The sequence below is a fragment of the Onychostoma macrolepis genome, chromosome 17, assembly GCF_012432095.1.
Source record: "Onychostoma macrolepis isolate SWU-2019 chromosome 17, ASM1243209v1, whole genome shotgun sequence".
NCBI classification, from domain to species: domain Eukaryota; kingdom Metazoa; phylum Chordata; class Actinopteri; order Cypriniformes; family Cyprinidae; genus Onychostoma; species Onychostoma macrolepis.
The window spans coordinates 1,812,838-1,831,993 of record NC_081171.1 but is presented as its reverse complement, the minus strand read 5'-3'; the positions used below and the strand labels follow the sequence as shown (position 1 = coordinate 1,831,993).

At 32.9% G+C, this 19,156-nt stretch overlaps 1 protein-coding gene across 1 annotated transcript in view; it reads right to left on the bottom strand.

The window, feature by feature from the left end:
• akt1 (v-akt murine thymoma viral oncogene homolog 1) overlaps positions 1-19,156 on the bottom strand; it is a 55,008-nt gene continuing 35,852 nt past the window's right edge. The window contains exons 5-14 of the mRNA XM_058749100.1: positions 18,891-19,017; positions 18,531-18,662; positions 17,370-17,435; positions 16,251-16,319; positions 16,053-16,178; positions 13,952-14,080; positions 5,624-5,838; positions 3,693-3,780; positions 1,705-1,807; positions 1-430 (exon numbers count right to left, since the gene is read on the bottom strand). Of these exons, the coding sequence (XP_058605083.1) occupies positions 351-430; positions 1,705-1,807; positions 3,693-3,780; positions 5,624-5,838; positions 13,952-14,080; positions 16,053-16,178; positions 16,251-16,319; positions 17,370-17,435; positions 18,531-18,662; positions 18,891-19,017 (1,135 nt within the window). The 3' untranslated portion in view covers positions 1-350. The remainder of the gene's footprint in view (positions 431-1,704; positions 1,808-3,692; positions 3,781-5,623; positions 5,839-13,951; positions 14,081-16,052; positions 16,179-16,250; positions 16,320-17,369; positions 17,436-18,530; positions 18,663-18,890; positions 19,018-19,156) is intronic.

Genomic DNA, 19,156 nt, shown 5'->3' with positions numbered 1-19,156 from the left:
ATCGTGTAAAATTACAAATGTAGCAGAATTACATTCTAGATATTCATATAAGAGCTGCTATTCTGCTGTACGTTTTGTACGTTTCAATTGGTCAGTTCATAAAATTGGCGTTTTTGAATGTAAATGCAGTAATATTTGGCATTAGTTCCCAGATTAAAGAAGTGCTACACAATCAGTTCTGTATTAATTTGGCAGTTTGAGTGGAAATGTTAGTGTTCCCTCTCATATCCTCAGAAAACATCATGAAATCAACGTGGAACGGACGAACATCACAGATCCAGACGTGGTAAACGTGGTAAATCGGTGCAGTGCTGGTGAGTGTCTGATCTCAGAGCAGTTGTGCTGATATTTTACGCCGTTCCGCTGGCCGAGTAGGAGAACTGTGGGAAGTGCGGCCTCCTCTCGCTGTCGAACGACTCCATACTGTCATCTGATCAAAACACAGACACAACCAGAATCATTTATAATACACTCCTCTGACCTGAAAGACACCCAGCAGCCAGAATTCGTATGCAAACTTGGACTATTCAGGAAAAGAACTGCCATTTATTGTTTGGGGGGCACTTACTTATGCTCAAAATGCTTTGACAAGGCAAATGCACAGTACAGGTGTTTGTCAGGCCAATATATTAATTGTGGTACTAATTTGTGCACAAATGAAGAATGTTGGTAACCAGACAGTTGCTGGTCCCCATTGATTTACATAGTAAGGAATAAAATGCAATGGAAGTCAATGGGTACCGTCAACTGTTTGGTTACCAACATTCTTTAAAACATCTTCTTTTGTGTTCAACAACTCATACAGGTTTGGAATGACATAAGGGTGAGTAAATGATGACAGGATTCATTTTTGGGTGAACTGTCCCTTTAAATGAAAAAAAAGGAAAAAACTATTACAATGTGGCCACGATTTACTAAAATGAAGTAAATCAATCAATTCAATGGGGGGAAAAAACTCAGCTGTTTAGTTTTTATGTTAAAAAAGAATAAAATAAAGAATAAAGTAAAATATTGCATTTTAAAATAAAACTAAATTTATTATTTTATTAATTTTTATTTTATTTAAAAATATTTTATTTTATATAGTGGACAGTATGAAAGAGAATACTTCATCAGATCTAAAAGTAGGAAATGAGAATTCTAATGAAAAGCATTACTGAGTATTGCATCATGAGATATTTTCATATAAATACAACTAGAAAAAAAGGTTAAATAACATCTTGTTGCAAACTGCTTACTAATTTTGGGCTGCTGATTCCAAAAACAGTGTCTGTTTTGCTCTTTCACGTCACACTATCTCACGAAATGTGATGCATTCTGTAGCACTTTTGCTTTTGATAACTTTTAGTAAGGTGAAGAAGTCGTCAGAAAAACACCACAAACGCATGATTCCTGTCTGAATCGGAGCCAGATTACAACTCTTTAATCAATTCTCAGCCCATTTTCACATGTTGAGACCATCCTGGTTTCAAGGTCTGAATTACAGCCAGCAAGATGCACAGATTTTGTTAAAAAAGCTTACTTTGTTTATTTTGTTCTAAAGTTCTTTGAACCTTGTTTGATCAATGCTTTAAAGCTGATGCATATATATATATATATATATATATATATATATATATAACTGAAAAATGCCTTTTTGTGTTCTAGAGTCTCTAGAATGTGAGGGAATCCTTTGAGGAGACAGTGATGAGGGTGTTTGAGTACCTTGTCCCGGCGGTGTGATGGTGATGGTCTGTCCTGTGAACTCTTCATCGAAATATCTGGTGTCCGTCTCCGAGGTCACCTGCGGTTTGAACGGAGGAACCAGCTGAGGAACACAGAGAAACGGTGAGACGACCCTCATCCAGCATTTACACAACATTCTGCACAAACTCAAATGTGACCCTGGACCGCAAAACCAGTCATGTATCCACCATCTGAAGCTGAATAAATAAGCTTTCCACTGATGTATGGTTTGTTAGGACAATATTTGAAAATCTGGAATCTGAGGGTGCAAAAAAATCTAAATATTGAGAAAATCGGCTTTAAAGTTGTCCAAATGAAGTTCTTAGCAATGCATATTACTAATCAAAAATGAAGTTTGCGGTAGGAAATCTACAAATATCTTCATGGAACATGATCTTTACTTAATATCCTAATGATTTTTGGCATAAAAGAAAGACCCATACAACGTATTGTTGGCTATTGCTACAAATATACCTGTGTTACTCATGACTGATTTTGTGCTGCAGGGTCACATATGAGAAATATGGTCTGAAATACATTCTACTTTCATAATGTGACATGATTTTATCAATGAAGAGTCATTAAACAATTAATTTTGCAATTCCTTTTTGTGCCACTAGTAGTCTCAGGAGGTTCATATGGCGTCAAATCTATGCCATTAATAACCGAGCGCACCACTTATGGTTAAGGGGAACCGTTACTTCCCCTTTTCCGGAAGTCAGCTGTGATTGGACGCCTGTGAAAAGGCGATCTATAATTCACATGTGACCTGAGACATGGCTTCATCAACAGACTAGATGCATGTAAGTTGTCATTTATTTTTTAATTTTTTTTTTAATAAATATAAGTAGGGTAAAGTGCAGAACCCTCTTACAATGAAAGAATATATTACCATCAACCCCTAAAATTTGACATAGTAATACAAAATATATTAAAAAGTTTATACAGCAACTCTTGCTTATTTATATGAACAAATAATTTATTCATCCAAAGGTCCTTTGAACCAATTTGGGATTTACAGTCATGTACATTTACATTTATGCATTTAGCAGACGCTTTAAAAGCGACTTACAGTGCATTCAGGTTATACTTTATTATTATTTTTTGTCAGTATGTGTGTTCCCTAGGAATTGAACCCATGACCTTTTGCGCTACTAACACAATGCTCTACCACTGAGCCACAGGAACACTTATTATTATTTACAATTATTTAATGGACACTTCTCACATTTTTGAGGTTGTATATAAATATGGTTGGGTAAGCATATAGTGGTGAACTACAACTAATTCAGCATATAGCAACAAGTTGACTATTAGTTTTATTTTATTTTCATTTTGCAAAGTTAATATAGCCCAAGCTTTATGTTGTATGAAAATTTCAAATATAACCTTTTTGGTAGATTTACCATGCTAATAACCGTGGAAACGTGTCATTAAAATCTATAAAAAAGGGTTTATGGTCCTGTTTTATCTTTGTAACATCACAAGATTGTAATCACTAGTAAACGGAAGAATTTATTCTAATGATGTATTCTACTGACAATGCATGCAATTCATTTTCATTAAAACAGCCATGTTATATTTATTTAAAACATTTTTTTTAAATAAATGACAACTTGCATCTGGTCTGTTGATGAAGCCATGTCTCAGGTCACATGTGAATTATGGATCGCCTTTTCACAGGCGTCCAATCACAACTTCCGGAAAAGGGGAAGTAACCAATGGCGTTAGGGATAACAATTAAAACAGCAAGCCCCGCCCCACGACTAACAAAAATAGAATCACGCGAGTGTTTGAAATTAGCTCCCGTTTCCTCGCGTGTAGATCTGTTTTCCTCTCGCGGAAGTGATTTACCGCGCGCGCCAGCATAAGTGGTGCGCTCGGTTATTAATGGCATAGATTTAACGCCATAGGTTCATTAGCTGTGATCGCTCTGATATATGATTGTGTGTGTTCAGTGTTTTTACCTTCTTCTCATAAACATCTTGCCACACAATTCCAGTGAAGAATTTGTGCTGCATGATTTCTTTCGCATCATCCGGGCCGCCTCCTAACCTAAAAACACACAAAACACACACCGTCTCCATCCACAGCATCACATCCTACACCGGAGATATCATCACGGTAAATATGATTGTGTGTCTGTCAGCACTGCAAAAATGATTTTCATACTCAGTATTTTTGTTTTGTTTTTCAGTACAAATATCTATAAACGTTCTTAAACATATACATTTATTTGAGATGCAAAATGACAAGATATTAAGTCTAAAATGTATCTAAATGAAGTGAGTTTATGCTTAAAACAAGAACAAATATCTGCTAATGGGGTCAGAAAAATAAACTTGTTTTCTCATTAATTAAGTTTTCTTAATTTAAACTTCTTAATTTTTGGAAAACAAGATTTCAGAATATTTAGATAAAAACATTCCAAAATCTGAAGTAAGAAGTAAGTAATGAAATCTTTTTATTTACTATAATAGCTTTTAATATTTTCAATTATTTTTATTTTTAAATTTTCCATTTTAGTTTTAGTTGACGTTTTAGTGTCATTTTTATTCTTTTTTAATTCGTTTTTATTTTTTAATATGTCTACTAGTTTAAATTTTTTTATTTAATTTTTATTTGAGTTATTTTAGTATTTCAGCTTGAACAAAAATTAGAAATGTTGCCTTGTTACTGTAACTAACTGAAATAAAATAAGAGGTTTCATATTTTATGCAGTTAACGTTAATTTTACTTCAAGTAATAAAGTTTACTTCAAGTTTTAGAAAAAGAAAATCCTAATATACATTAACTTGAAAAACAAAATTACATTAGATATTAAGTCTTGTTTTCTGAAAAATGTACCAAAATAAGAGTTTATGCATAAAAGAAGAACAAATATATGCAAATGGAATCTGAAAAATAAACAGTTTTTAAGTCGATTTTTTCTGACTCCACTGACAGATATTTGTTCTTGTTTTAAGCATAAACTCACTTCATTTTGATATATTTTTCAGAAAACAAGACTTAAGGGATAATTCACCCAAAAATGAAAATTCTGTATTCAACGTATGTACGCGTATAAATTGTTTATGCTTTGATCTGAATGTTTACGTATGTGATACTCTCTTTTTGTTTTCTTTGCGCACAAAAAATATTCTCATAGCTTCATAATATTACGGTTGAACCACTGATGTCACATGGACTACTCTACTTTCAAAAAAAAAAAAAATCTGTTTTATTCAAGCATTGTTTTTAATCAACACTTGAATGTAGGTAGGTTTCATAAAAAAAGCAACATTTTGAGCAAAAAGCTGAGAAAATCGCATTTTTATCAAATACAACATCTGGATCATATTCAGTAATATTATAAAAAGATGCCGTAGATGGCATCCCAAAGCTTGCACAGGCCTTTAACACGTTCTGGATCCACGTTTCACTCTGTAACATTAGGCAGTTTTCATTTATATGCGGTTATTGTTGATGATCGCATTATTTTTCATATGCATATGCTTACATATGAGCTTCCTCGTCTGTGTTTTTGATCGGCACTTTCTAGACTCATTCAGGAGATGCGTAATAGCGCCCCCTAGCGTATAACAGTGGAAACCCGGAAAATTCTGTGTTTGGCGGGGAAAGAGTTAATGATATTCTTGCTATGTTTCTGAGCCTTGATCATGTAAGGCTCATTGCTGTCTATGGAGGGGTCAAGAGCTCTCGGAATGCATCAAAAATATCTTAATTTGTGTTCTGAAGATGAACGAAGCTCGTGCGGGTTTGGAACGACGCGAGGGTGACTATCTGTCATTTTGCTTGAATGTTGAGATATTTGAACTGGAAATCAGCACACTAATGCAGTCTGAGAGCGTCATGTGTGGCAGTGCATGCTGGGATAGGGTGTAGGCAGTAGTGTGACCGTTGTTGGGGGTCTTTCTTGAGCAGGCCGGACAGCAGGGATTTGGCTTCGGGCGTGAGCGTTCGAGGGAAGCGGATGTCCTCCATCAGGATGAGCTCGAACAGACGCTCGTGATCCTGGTTATAGAACGGCAGACGGCCGCACATCATCTCGTACATCACCACTCCCAGACCCCACCAGTCCACTGCACGGCCGTAGTCGTTGTCCTCCAGCACCTGCACACACACACACACACACACACACACATGATAGTGTTTGCATGACTTCCAAAGAGAGGATAACCAATAGAGAGAGACGATAACTGCAGCCAGGAGAGAGAATACAGTGAGGAAAATAAGTATTTGAACACCCTGCTATTTTGCAAGTTCTCCCACTTAGAAATCATGGAGGGGTCTGAAATTGTCATCGTAGGTGCATGTCCACTGTGAGAGACATAATCTAAAAAAAAAAATCCAGAAATCACAATGTATGATTTTTTAGCTATTTATTTGTATGATACAGCTGCAAATAAGTATTTGAACACCTGTCTATCAGCTAGAATTCTGACCCTCAAAGACCTGTTAGTCTGCCTTTAAAATGTCCACCTCCACTCCATTTATTATCCTAAATTAGATGCACCTGTTTGAGGTCGTTAGCTGCATAAAGACACCTGTCCACCCCATACAATCAGTAAGAATCCAACTACTAACATGGCCAAGACCAAAGAGCTGTCCAAAGACACTAGAGACAAAATTGTACACCTCCACAAGGCTGGAAAGGGCTGCGGGAAATTGCCAAGCAGCTTGGTGAAAAAGGTCCACTGTTGGAGCAATCATTAGAAAATGGAAGAAGCTAAACATGACTGTCAATCTCCCTCGGACTGGGGCTCCATGCAAGATCTCACCTCGTGGGGTCTCAATGATCCTAAGAAAGGTGAGAAATCAGCCCAGAACTACACGGGAGGAGCTGGTCAATGACCTGAAAAGAGCTGGGACCACCGTTTCCAAGGTTACTGTTGGTAATACACTAAGGCGTCATGGTTTGAAATCATGCATGGCACGGAAGGTTCCCCTGCTTAAACCAGCACATGTCCAGGCCGACTTAAGTTTGCCAATGACCATTTGGATGATCCAGAGGAGTCATGGGAGAAAGTCATGTGGTCAGATGAGACCAAAATAGAACTTTTGGTCATAATTCCACTAAACGTGTTTGGAGGAAGAAGAATGATGAGTACCATCCCAAGAACACCATCCCTACTGTGAAGCATGGGGTGGTAGCATCATGCTTTGGGGTGTTTTTCTGCACATGGGACAGGCGACTGCACTGTATTAAGGAGAGGATGACCGGGGCCATGTATTGCGAGATTTTGGGGAACAACCTCCTTCCCTCAGTTAGAGCATTGAAGATGGGTCGAGGCTGGGTCTTCCAACATGACAATGACCCGAAGCACACAGCCAGGATAACCAAGGAGTGGCTCTGTAAGAAGCATATCAAGGTTCTGGCGTGGCGAGCCAGTCTCCAGACCTAAACCCAATAGAGAATCTTTGGAGGAGCTCAAACTCCGTGTTTCTCAGCGACAGGCCAGAAACCTGACTGATCTAGAGAAGATCTGTGTGGAGGTGGGCCAAAATCCCTCCTGCAGTGTGTGCAAACCTGGTGAAAAACTACAGGAAACGTTTGACCTCTGTAATTGCAAACAAAGGCTACTGTACCAAATATTAACATTGATTTTCTCAGGTGTTCAAATACTTATTTGCAGCTGTACCATACAAATAAATAGTTAAAAATCATACATTGTGATTTCTGGATTTTTTTTAGATTATGTCTCTCACAGTGGACATGCACCTCGATGACAATTTCAGACCCTCCATGATTTCTAAGTGGGAGAACTTGCAAAATAGCAGGGTGTTCAAATACTTATTTTCCTCACTGTATATATATATATATATATATATATTTATTTATTTTTTATAACTTTGCAGGATTCATAATGCTGATGGCAAAAAATTATGGGTTTGTTTAATTTTAAATTGCCTTCATCTGATTAAAAAACAAAAACAAAAAAACAATACAGAATTTCTATAATTGTAGAAAAAGTTTTTTGTTGTTGTTGTTTTTTTTACAATTAAAACAGAAAAATCCAGTCCAGGAAAATAAAATGGAAGAAAAACTGTAACACTTTACAATAAGGTTTCATTTGTTAAGTTAATTTATTAACTAACATGAACAAATCCAGAACAATACATTAATTACAGTATCTATTAATCTTTGTTAACGTTATTTAACTAATGTTAACTATTGAAACCTTATTGTAAAGTGCTACCAAAAAACGGGAATTTGGGGGAAAAAAATAAAATATTTCTGATAAACTTTTAATACATTTTTAAACTTTTAAAAATTGTAAAATTTTTCACAATTTCAATTAATTAAATTACTAAAATTTTATGTAACCATAAAAACAGAGTCCAGTAAAAATAAGAATAAGAGAAAAAAATGGAATCTAGAAAAATTTAAATGGAACTTGGGGGAAAAAAGTATTTTATAAGTCTGTAAAACTTACATTTTTGTTAAACTTTTAATAAACTGTTGTTAACTTGTTCATGACTTCAGTTAATTAGACATGCTTTTTGATTACTAAAAGTTCATTTAACCATTAAAACGGAGTCCAGAAAAAAAAAAAAGAGATCCAGAAAACTTAAAAATGGAAAAAACTAAATGCGAGTAAAAAAATCCAGCAGATTGCAGGGCCGTATTGATGGTGTTTGAAATGAAGGCGGGTGTGTTTGTGTGTGTCACGGGGAGCGAATGACTCAGTGGTAAGGTGACGCCGTGGAGCTCTCTAGAATTACTGAGCACTGTCTATTTCCAGAGTCATGGTCATGTGACTCGACAGCTGGGCCTGCAGCTGAAGACCAGCACAGCTGTGGAGCCCAGGACGCTCTTCAGCTGGACCCAGTAAACTAACTCAACCCATAACACAACATTACAAAAACCAGCCCAATGCAGGTTTCAGCCGCTTTCCATCAGTCAGATGAGCAAAACCACTTCACACAACTCAATCTTTTTATATTTTCCATTTTAATTTAAATGTGTTTTAGGTTTTTAAAATATGTCTATATAGCTTTTCAGTTTTAGATATTTTAGTACTTCAACTTAAACTTAAATGAAAATGAGGAATGTTGCATTGTTAACTGAAATAAAATACATTTAAATATTTATAATAATTTTTTTTAAATGTATTTTTTTCAAGTAATTGCTTATTAGGAACGGTAATATATTAAAAATAATTAAATAAAGTATTTTAAATAATAATAATTACATTCTTTAATTCCAGAAGTTTTATAGACATAAGTTTATTATAATTTTTTATTTTTTTTACTAAGCAATTTCTCAATGTATATTCAATATAGAAATTTCCATGACTTCTTAATATTTTATTAATTTCTATGACACTTCAATGTCTAGAAATCACACTTTTATTTTATTTTATATATTTATATTTATTTTATTTTAAATTCTCTCATTTAGCCATATTATTTTAGTATCACTGATATACTATTATAGTTTTTGTTAATATTATTATTTATTTTATATATTCAGTTTTCACTTTAATTTGAAAGTTTTAGTAATTTTGTTGTGTTCTTGCCATTTTTTAATTTGTCCAAATAGTTTTTAATTATGTTTTTTATGCTTTACTTTTTTTTTTAGTTTTAGTTATTTTAGACTTAAAGTTAAACTAAACAAAAATTAGAAATGTTGCCTTGGCAACTTGGTGAATTAAAATAAGTTTACGTTTTTTATTTTTTATTTAATTTAATTTAATTAACTTTTTTTTTTCAGTCTTGTAATTACAATAAAAGCCTGGCATGAACCCTGATTTTTAAATAAAATTTGTTGAGGTACCAAATTAATATAAGAAATAAGATGTCATTTTACATCTTGATTTTTAGCTATAAAATAAGCATATTTTGTGCTTTTTTGAATCGCTGCTCTATAGTGAACATATAAAACCATCATTACAGCATCAGTAACACACAGTAGTGCAGCATTCCAGAGCTCCAGACGCACAACAAGCTCATTGTTTACAGCGGAACAACCTGTAACGCGGCCCGGGCCCCACTCCAGAGGGGCCACCTGTCGCCATGGCAATGCCCCCGTCCCTCGGCCTGGGCCCTGTTGTCATGTCAACATGGGGACTGAACTGAAGTTGCCGAGAAGTGTGTGTGTGTGAGAGAGAGAGAGAGAGAGAGAGAGGGACAGGTGACGCGGGACGTCCCACATGAGTTTTCTCAATGTCCTACGCTGCTCTTTTGCATGCATTATTTTAAGTGTATAAATATAATTACTTTATGCATAAATATATTTTTACATCATTTTAGTCTTATTGTTATTTTAAATATTACTAATATTATTAATAATAACAAAAATTATACAAAAAATTATATAAATAAAATGATCACATTAAATTGATCACATTAGGGCCCGGTTTCACAAATGGGGCTTAGCTTAAGCCAGGACTAGGCCTTAGTTAAATCAAGATATTTAAACAACTTTTACAAAAATGCCTTAGAAGAAAACATTAAGGTGTGCATCTTGACACAGAACAATGCATTTTAGCTCAAACATGCATTTCAGTCTGGGACTAGCTTAAGCCTTGTCTGTGAAACCGGGGTTATATGTTATATTTATATTTAAAAAATATATTTTTATTACAGATTTATTTAGTTTTATATTTTTAAGTCTTATTGTTATTTTAAATAATACTAATATTATTTACTTACTTTTCAGTGTATAAATGTAATTAGTTTTATGTATAAATATTAATATATATTAATTTAATATATATTTTTATTTTTTATATAATGTCTTATTTTTTTGTTATTTTAAATCATTCTAATATGAATAATAATAACAAATATACAAAATAATAATAATTTAAACTAATAATATAAAACACATCAAATTAAATGTTTAATTTTTAATGCTTAATTTAAAAAAAATATATTTATTTGTTTTTATTTTTAAGTCTTATGGCTGTTTTTAATAATACTAATATTATTTATTTATTTATGTTTATTTTCTTTTAGATTTGTTTGTCCTGTGCTGCTGTTCTGAACGCAGTACAAGTTTGTGGACCCCCCAAACATCACTAAAGCATTATAACAGCAGTTCACGCAACTTCTGAAGGCATTTGATGGTTTGTGTGAGGAACAGACATGAAAATGTTTCTCATACGCATGACTTATAAAACTAATATAGCGAACAGGTCATATGATCTGCTGTTATGATGCCTTCATGCTCTTTATTTAGACATTTTGGAAGCTTTTACAGAGGAGATACTGCTAAATATCTTCGTTGGTGTTTAACAAAAAATCAAAAATTATATTATAGAAAATACTGGTATTTTTAGGAAATTTAAGTGTTGTTTTGTATTGTGGCATTATTTATAAATTTCAAATTTTTACGTAAACATGAGATCTCAGATAAATTTCAGTCCGGTTTTAAGGCAGGTCATAGTACAGAGTCTGCACTCTTGAGAGTAGTTAATGATCTTAATTTAATCAGAGATGCAGGTAATGCTGCAGCTCTGATTTTATTCGTCTTTAGTGCAGCCTTTGATACAATAGACCATGTGATATTCTTATCAATCGTTATCTCATTTGGTTGGAATATGTGGGACGGTTTTAAAGTGGTTCAGTCTTATCTTACCGATAGAGCTTTCTCAGTGAAATATGGTAACTTTGTGCCTGTCACTTGTGGGGTTCCTCAGGGTTCTGTTATTGGCCCCATCTTATTTTCTTTGTATATGTTGCCTCTGGGTTCGATTTTTAAAAAATATGGCATGTCTTAACATTTGTAGGCTGGCCATACACAGATTTTATCTCCCTTTGAAATCAGTAGAGCACTGTGGTTCTAATTTACTTTTGGCATGTCTGGAGGAGGTTAAGGGCTGGATGTCTCAATTTGGTTTAGTTAAACCAAATTAAAACTGAGATTATGCTTTTTGTTCCTGCCAGAGGACGCTAAGATATTGCCACATATTTAGGCACATGGTCAGACTATTGCCATGACCAAGTAAAAAATCAAGGTGTTGTGTTTGATCCAGAGCTGAAATTTGATAAGCAGATTAATTCTGTGGCTAAGAGTTGCTTTTTCCAGATTAGGTCTATTGCTCTATTAAAGCCTATACTGTCGAGAAATGATTTAGAGAATGTTATTAATGCCTTCGTTCTGTCTCGCCTTGACTATTGCAATGTTTTGTACGTGGGGTCCTGTCAGACCACTATATCACATTTGCAAATAAGTGCAGAATGCTGATGGGTGCTAAGAAAAGTCATCATATTTCTCCTATTTTGGCTTCTCTTAAGTGGCTACCAGTTGACTTTAGGATAAAATATAAAATTCTGCTATATGTTTTAAAAGCAGTGCATGGGATGCCTCCAGGCCTTTGCTGTTGCTAGTCCAAGGCTTTGGAGTAGTCTGCCTCATGAACTTAGGAGATCACTTTGTTATATGTTTTTAAAGCATGTGTCAAAAGTTACTTTCTTTGTTTAGCCTTTGAGAGGTTGGGTTGTGTCTTGTTTTTATGCGTTTTATGTTTTGTTTTGTTTTATGCTGCTTGTATAGCACTTTGGTCTGCAGGTGCAGTTGTAAAGTGCTCTATAAAGTGAATGAATGAATGAATGAATAAAACTAGCTACTAACCCTAAACCCTGAAACTAAATCGTTTTTGCATTTATTGCACAATAAAATACACACACACACAGAGTCCCCAGCAGAGGGCAGAGTTCAGGCCGGTTCACAGCGTGTTCGGGCCCCGCGGTCCCCTGATATCATGTGTTGTTGTGGGCAGCTGTGGGGTCAGCTGGAGCGCTGGTGGCCCTTCTGCTTCAGCGGGACAGAAGCTCACGTTTCCCACAGTTCTGCCAAACCCTGTCCCACAGAACCCAACACACCGGGCTAAAAACAACGCCGATGCAACTGTGTCAACACGACCAGCCTTCACCCACACACACACACACACACACACACACACACACACACACACACACACACACACACACACACACACACACACACACACACACACACACACCCACACACACACACACACACACACACACACCCACACACACACACACACACACACACACACACACACACACACACACCCACACACCCACACACACACACACACACACACACACACACACACACACACACACACACACACACACACACACACACACACACACACACACACAAAACTCTCTCACACTCACTGCATTAAAGCTTCTTCAATACAAGTGTAGCACAGGAGATTCACACAACCACTTCTCACTGCACAAGTGAATGTTCAAGGAAATGTCTGGGTCACATTTCACCACAAAATTTAAAAACAATAAATACATTTTATATAAAAAATTCAAAATTACATCTATATTTTTTGGACATTTAAGATTTGCTTTGTATTCTGGCATTATTTTTCATCCTACATATATATGTATACGTATATATAAAATTAAAATATTATACTTTTTTTTTTTTTTTTTTATGTATCACATCAAATACTTTCATTTTTATTTTATTTACTATATATTTTTAGTCTTATTGTTATTTAAAATAATACCAATATTATTTTTTATTTATTCACTTACTTTTATATGCTTATTTATTTATTTATTTACATTCTATTTACTTTTTTCTTTTATTTTATTGGTTTACATTTATTCACATACTTTTTATTTATTCACATTTAATTATATTTTTATTAGCTTTTTAGGCAACATTTATTTACACATTTACTATATATTAATAATACAAAAATAATAAAAACAATAATTAAAACAAAATGGTTTAACTTTTTTAAATGAATCTAATCAAATACTTCACTTTGAATGAGGGTTTATAAATAAAAATTATATATAATTCTGTGTTTCCCATCCACCCTTCTATCATAGCTAATAATTAAATAATAAAAATGTAAAATTCAATAAATAATTTAAAAAGAAAAAGTCAAAATAAAACACTTAAAATACAATAATTATAACACATAAATAATTTAACAAAAAAAATGTAAACACTTACTAAAAAAAAAAATATATATTTAATTTGTTTATCTACATGTCATGTGACCTTTAACCGAAATCACAGAATCATGTGAATATGTGAATGTGTTGAATTATAGAAATATTAACTTAAAATCAATCAAATCAAGTCAATATTTCAGGTTAAAGGTGCTCGGCTGATGAAATCATTTGGGAATTGCTTTACTGGAGACTGAAGAGGTTGTTGATGATTCCTGACAGGTTCTTCAGGTCAGTATACTGTACTGGTTTCTTTACTCACCTCAGGAGCCAGATACTCTGGAGTCCCACAGAAGGTCTTCATCGTGGCTCCATCTGTGATTCCCTCCTTACACAAGCCGAAATCAGTGATCTTTATGTGACCGTCTTTATCCAGCATCAGATTTTCCAGCTGAGAGAGAAAACGATAGAAAAGAGACAGACAGCATTCAGTCTGTGATCCTCTGATAAGGGTTTTTCACAACAGTGACTGTCACCTTTCATCATATTTCCTCCAAATACATCTCAGAAAAACACTGAACCAAACCAACAGCTCCAGCAACATAAAAGTAAAAGTAAATCAATCAATAAAATAAAAAATAATAAATAAAATAATAAATAAAATGTAAATATATATAAATAAAAGTAAATAAATAAATAAAAGTATATATATATATATATATATATATATATATATATATATATAAATAACTTAATACAAATGCTAATAAAAAATATCTAACTAAATAAAATAAGTAAGCAGATAAAATGTAAAAAATAAAAAATAATAAAAATTAATCTAAATAATTAAAGAAATAATTTAATTAAAAATAAATGAAAAATGAATAAATAAAAGTAAATAGATAAAAATTAAATACTTATATATAAAAAGTAGATAAAGATAAATTAATTTAAAAAGTAAATAAATGAACAGTGATTAAATAAATAAATAAATAAACTTGCACTTTGTGGCATATATCTCTAAACCTCTAAACTCATGTTTGTTTTTTAAAAATATTTACTTCAACACTCCGTTGCACTAAATTACTCTGAATCCAGTTTGTGTCAGTGATTTTCTGGCCTGGATTGTGTATGTTTGTGATATGAAAATGTATAAAATGCAAGAAATTAAACTCAATTCAACACAATAACCCAGCTGTAATGTATCTCCAAATGAACCTAATTTCAAATGGAAATGCATCAGTGTGTGTGTGTGTGTGTGAGGGGTTTAATATCAGCATGTCTCAGTCACCTGGCAGCTGTATCTCACACACACACACACACACACACACACACACACACACGTGGCCAGCGGCTCAGGAACGCAGTCAGCACAAACAGCGTCCTGCTACAGCGGCACTTTCCCATGAACCTGAGCGGCTCTGCAACAGAGAAAGCAAAGCACTGCTTCTGCTTCTGCTGACCTACAGGATCATCATCATCTGGACACAACACACATCAATACACTCTACACACACCTGTGATTCTCTATTAGCACCAACTCATTTACTGTGATTATTATTATTAATATATATATATTTGAACTGACTTTCTTTAAGCCAAAGGTGTTGATTACAATGATTTTATCACCGTTAAAGACGTTTAAAATGTTAAACATAAGTTTAAAATGTTATTATACTAAATACAGATTTTTTTTTTTTTTTGGACATTTAATATTTGTTTTGTATTGTGGCATTTTTGTGTTTTATAAAAATATCACTTTTTAAAATTAATTTAGATTACTACATTTTAATTAATTATTTTTCAGTCTTATTGTAATTAATACAATAATAATAACAAAAATATATATATTTTTGAAAAACACATAACTGTACTTCACAATTTAATTAATATACAATTTATTCTTATTAGTTTAAATATGAAATGTTCATATTTATAATATATATATATATATATATATATTATAAATATGAAAATTTCAAATTTTAAAAATAGGGTTATATATATATATATATATATATATGTGTGTGTGTGTGTGTGTGTGTACATATATAGTATTAATATTATGTTATTTGTTACAATTATTTTTATGACATTTTTGCACATTTCACCTCATTATAATGCTCTAAAAACATCAAATGTAATTTTTCAACATTTAATTTACAGTGATTAAAATACCAAAAATATTACAGTCATATTTTGCTATAATACAGTAAAAATAGTGTCAAAAATGAAAAAGCACACATTAACGCTGCAGTTTGGGAGGAAAACACGCTGAACTGTCATTAATGCTTGTGAAACATGTCCTGCACGTGTTTTTGTGAGATTCATCAATAAGTGACCACTGTGATTAAAGATGATTAAATGATTCTGTATGATCAGCAGGACCAGATGTGTTATAATAAGTTACACTAGCTCCTGACCTTCAGGTCCCTGTAGACCACGTTTCTCTCCGAATGCAGGTAATCGAGCGCAGACACGATCTCTGCTCCGTAGAAACGCGCGCGGTCCTCCGAGAAAACCCGATCCCGCGACAAGTGGAAGAAGAGCTGCGGGAGAAATCAGCGCTGTAGCGATTAAAGCATCAGATCACGGTAAACCACTGTAAACCAGATCCTCACCTCTCCTCCGTTTGCGTACTCCATGACGAAACACAAGCGGTCGTGGGTTTGGAAAGAGTACTTCAGACCCTACACAAATACAAACAACAGCGTATTAAACAATAATAATTATAATCATCATCATAACAATTATAATATATATATATATATATATATATATATATATATATATATAAAACAATGTGTTAAATAACTATTAATTAGTAATAAATAATTATTATAATTTAATATATACATATATATTAAGTGTGTGTGTGTATACATCATAATATTTTATACAAATAATTATTATTAATATTTTATACACACACACACATGATAAAGAGATTGAGCAATTTTCAAATAAATATTATCAAAAATTATCAAATAAATACAATGTATTAAATAACAATAATTAGAATTAAATATATATATATATATATATATATATATATATATATATATATATATTACATACAAATAAACATGCATCAAATAATAATAATAAAGAAAAAATATATAGTATTAATATTTTTTACAAAATCTAAACATTCATAAATCTATATAAATTTATGTGTACGATGACATATTTAAAAAATAAATTTTAGGAAATTGATCAGAAGTGTGTTTATACTTAAAAGCTGCCAGTGGAGTCAGAAAAATAAACAAAATTCAAAGAGAAAACATTTATTTTTCTGACACCAGTGGCAGGTTTTTATTTATTTATTTATTTGCAGGATTAATCATAAAAATGTAATTTTCATAACTTCTCAGGAAAAAAATGTAATACATCATTTTGCATTTCAAGTAAATGTTATCTTGATTTAAGAATGTTTCTATAAACACAAATGTTGAGGAAGAAAATCACTTATTAAAGGACTTTTATTATATAAAAAATGAAGTAAGGAAGTTTGATAAAGTAGGTTTCCTCTGTGATTTTATCTGGAACACGTTTGATTGCTATCTCTGCTCCACATGTGCAAAAACAGATTCCCACGAGAAACCTGTCTGAAACCCGTTGAACATCAGTCAGTTAAACAGATAACAGTAGATCAGACAACAAACTCCTGAAAGATCGGAGCCACTTCTGACCTCCTGCGAAGAGGAGGAGACAGAGGAGAGGATGAGGAGGGATCTCACCGTGAGGAAGGGGTGTTTGGAGTTCTGCAGCACACGGTTCTCTGTGAGTGTGTGAGCCACTTCATCCTGAAACACACACCACACACAGACAATGATGCACCGAGCAAACATCTGACACCAATAAACACACATCTGAGCTTCATGAGATAAACATCATTTACTGAACGTGTTCAGACACTCTCTTCCACTCTGAATAGTGCATCAAAATAAATATAATAAAAATGCATGTTTTATAAAAAAAAAAAAAAAAAAAAATATATATATATATTTATTTATTTAAATAAAAAAATAGGCCCAGCATAGTGTCTCATGAGTATTAAATTAAATCTTATGTAAATTATTTTACAATCTTAAAGTTTTTAGTTTTACTTTTTCCATTTCAACTTTTCATTTAATTTTAAATATTGGCTAAATTAAATCGTATTAATAAATTAGTTGAAACCATGAAACGTATGCAATTTAACAACAATCAGTTATAAGTATAACAAAAATAAAAAAAATTTAGGGCACTATGAAATCCTTTTTATTTTTCCAAATTCTATTTTTTTTATTTCATTTTTTAATTTTATTCCAAAAGCATGTCTAATTAATTGAAATCATGAAACAATTTGTTGAGTTAAAAAAAAAGCAATAAGCAATCAAAAAGCACGTCTAAGCATGTCTAATTAACTGAATTAGAATTTAATAAAGATTACATTTTTAGAGCCCTATGAAATCCGTTTTATTTTTTCCCAAATTCTGTTTTATTTTCCCCATATTCAATGTTTTCCATTTTTATTTTTTTTGGATTCTGTTTTAATGGTTTAATTAAATTTTAATAAAAAATCTAACCAATATAATATGCATTCAAAATTTTAAATTTAATTAATCTTTTAAAACATAACCAACTGAAAATTAACAATTCCTTTTATTTTTGAGCAAACATTTTAGTGCCACTACAGAGGTTTACTGTTAAAATTAAAACACGGAAGAAAAAATCTGTGATATTCCATAAAAATATTTATAGTTTTATCAGTCACGTATCTACAACATTTCTACTCCACATCAAACTGATCCTTAATTGATGTGTTTAGAAGATCTTTAATTCCACTGCAGACAAAACTGTTCTCAAAATCAGGTGAAGTACACACACACAATAATATTTCTCATATTTTTACTCACTTTGGCTACAATCACTTCTTTCTTGAGGATTTTCATGGCGTAATATTTTCCCGTTGCTTTTTCCTTCACCAGAATCACCTTCCCAAAAGTGCCTTTTCCCAGCAGTTTGAGGTATTCGAAGTCGTGCATAGTCTGAAACACACATCAGCTGTCAGTCACAAACATCTGACCTCTGACCCCAAGCCACCGCTGAAACGTGAGCGTGGGGACTTATGTGAACACGAAGGAAGAAATAAAAAATACTGTTGCATAATTTAGAGGTGAATATTTACTATCATGACAAATAAAGCAAATATCGAACTACATTTCATTACAAATATGCTGCGCTTATTATTTGGGGTTGTAGTGTGTGTTAAGTACCACTTTGAGCCGAGGTTTGGTCAGAAACATCTCCATGTCCATGTGTTCGGGAGACGCGTCCATCATCTCCTCCTCTTGTTTCTGCAGACTGTCGGCTACAGTCTGGATGGCTTTGGTCCATTCCTCCCTACAACAACAACACAAACAAACATGCAAACCAATGCTGCTTTCTGCTGTTTGTCCTGCACATATTATGACTAATTGTGTATGAAGTCGCTTGGATATAATCACCTGTTAATATACTGTATATGTAAATTTAGTAGCAT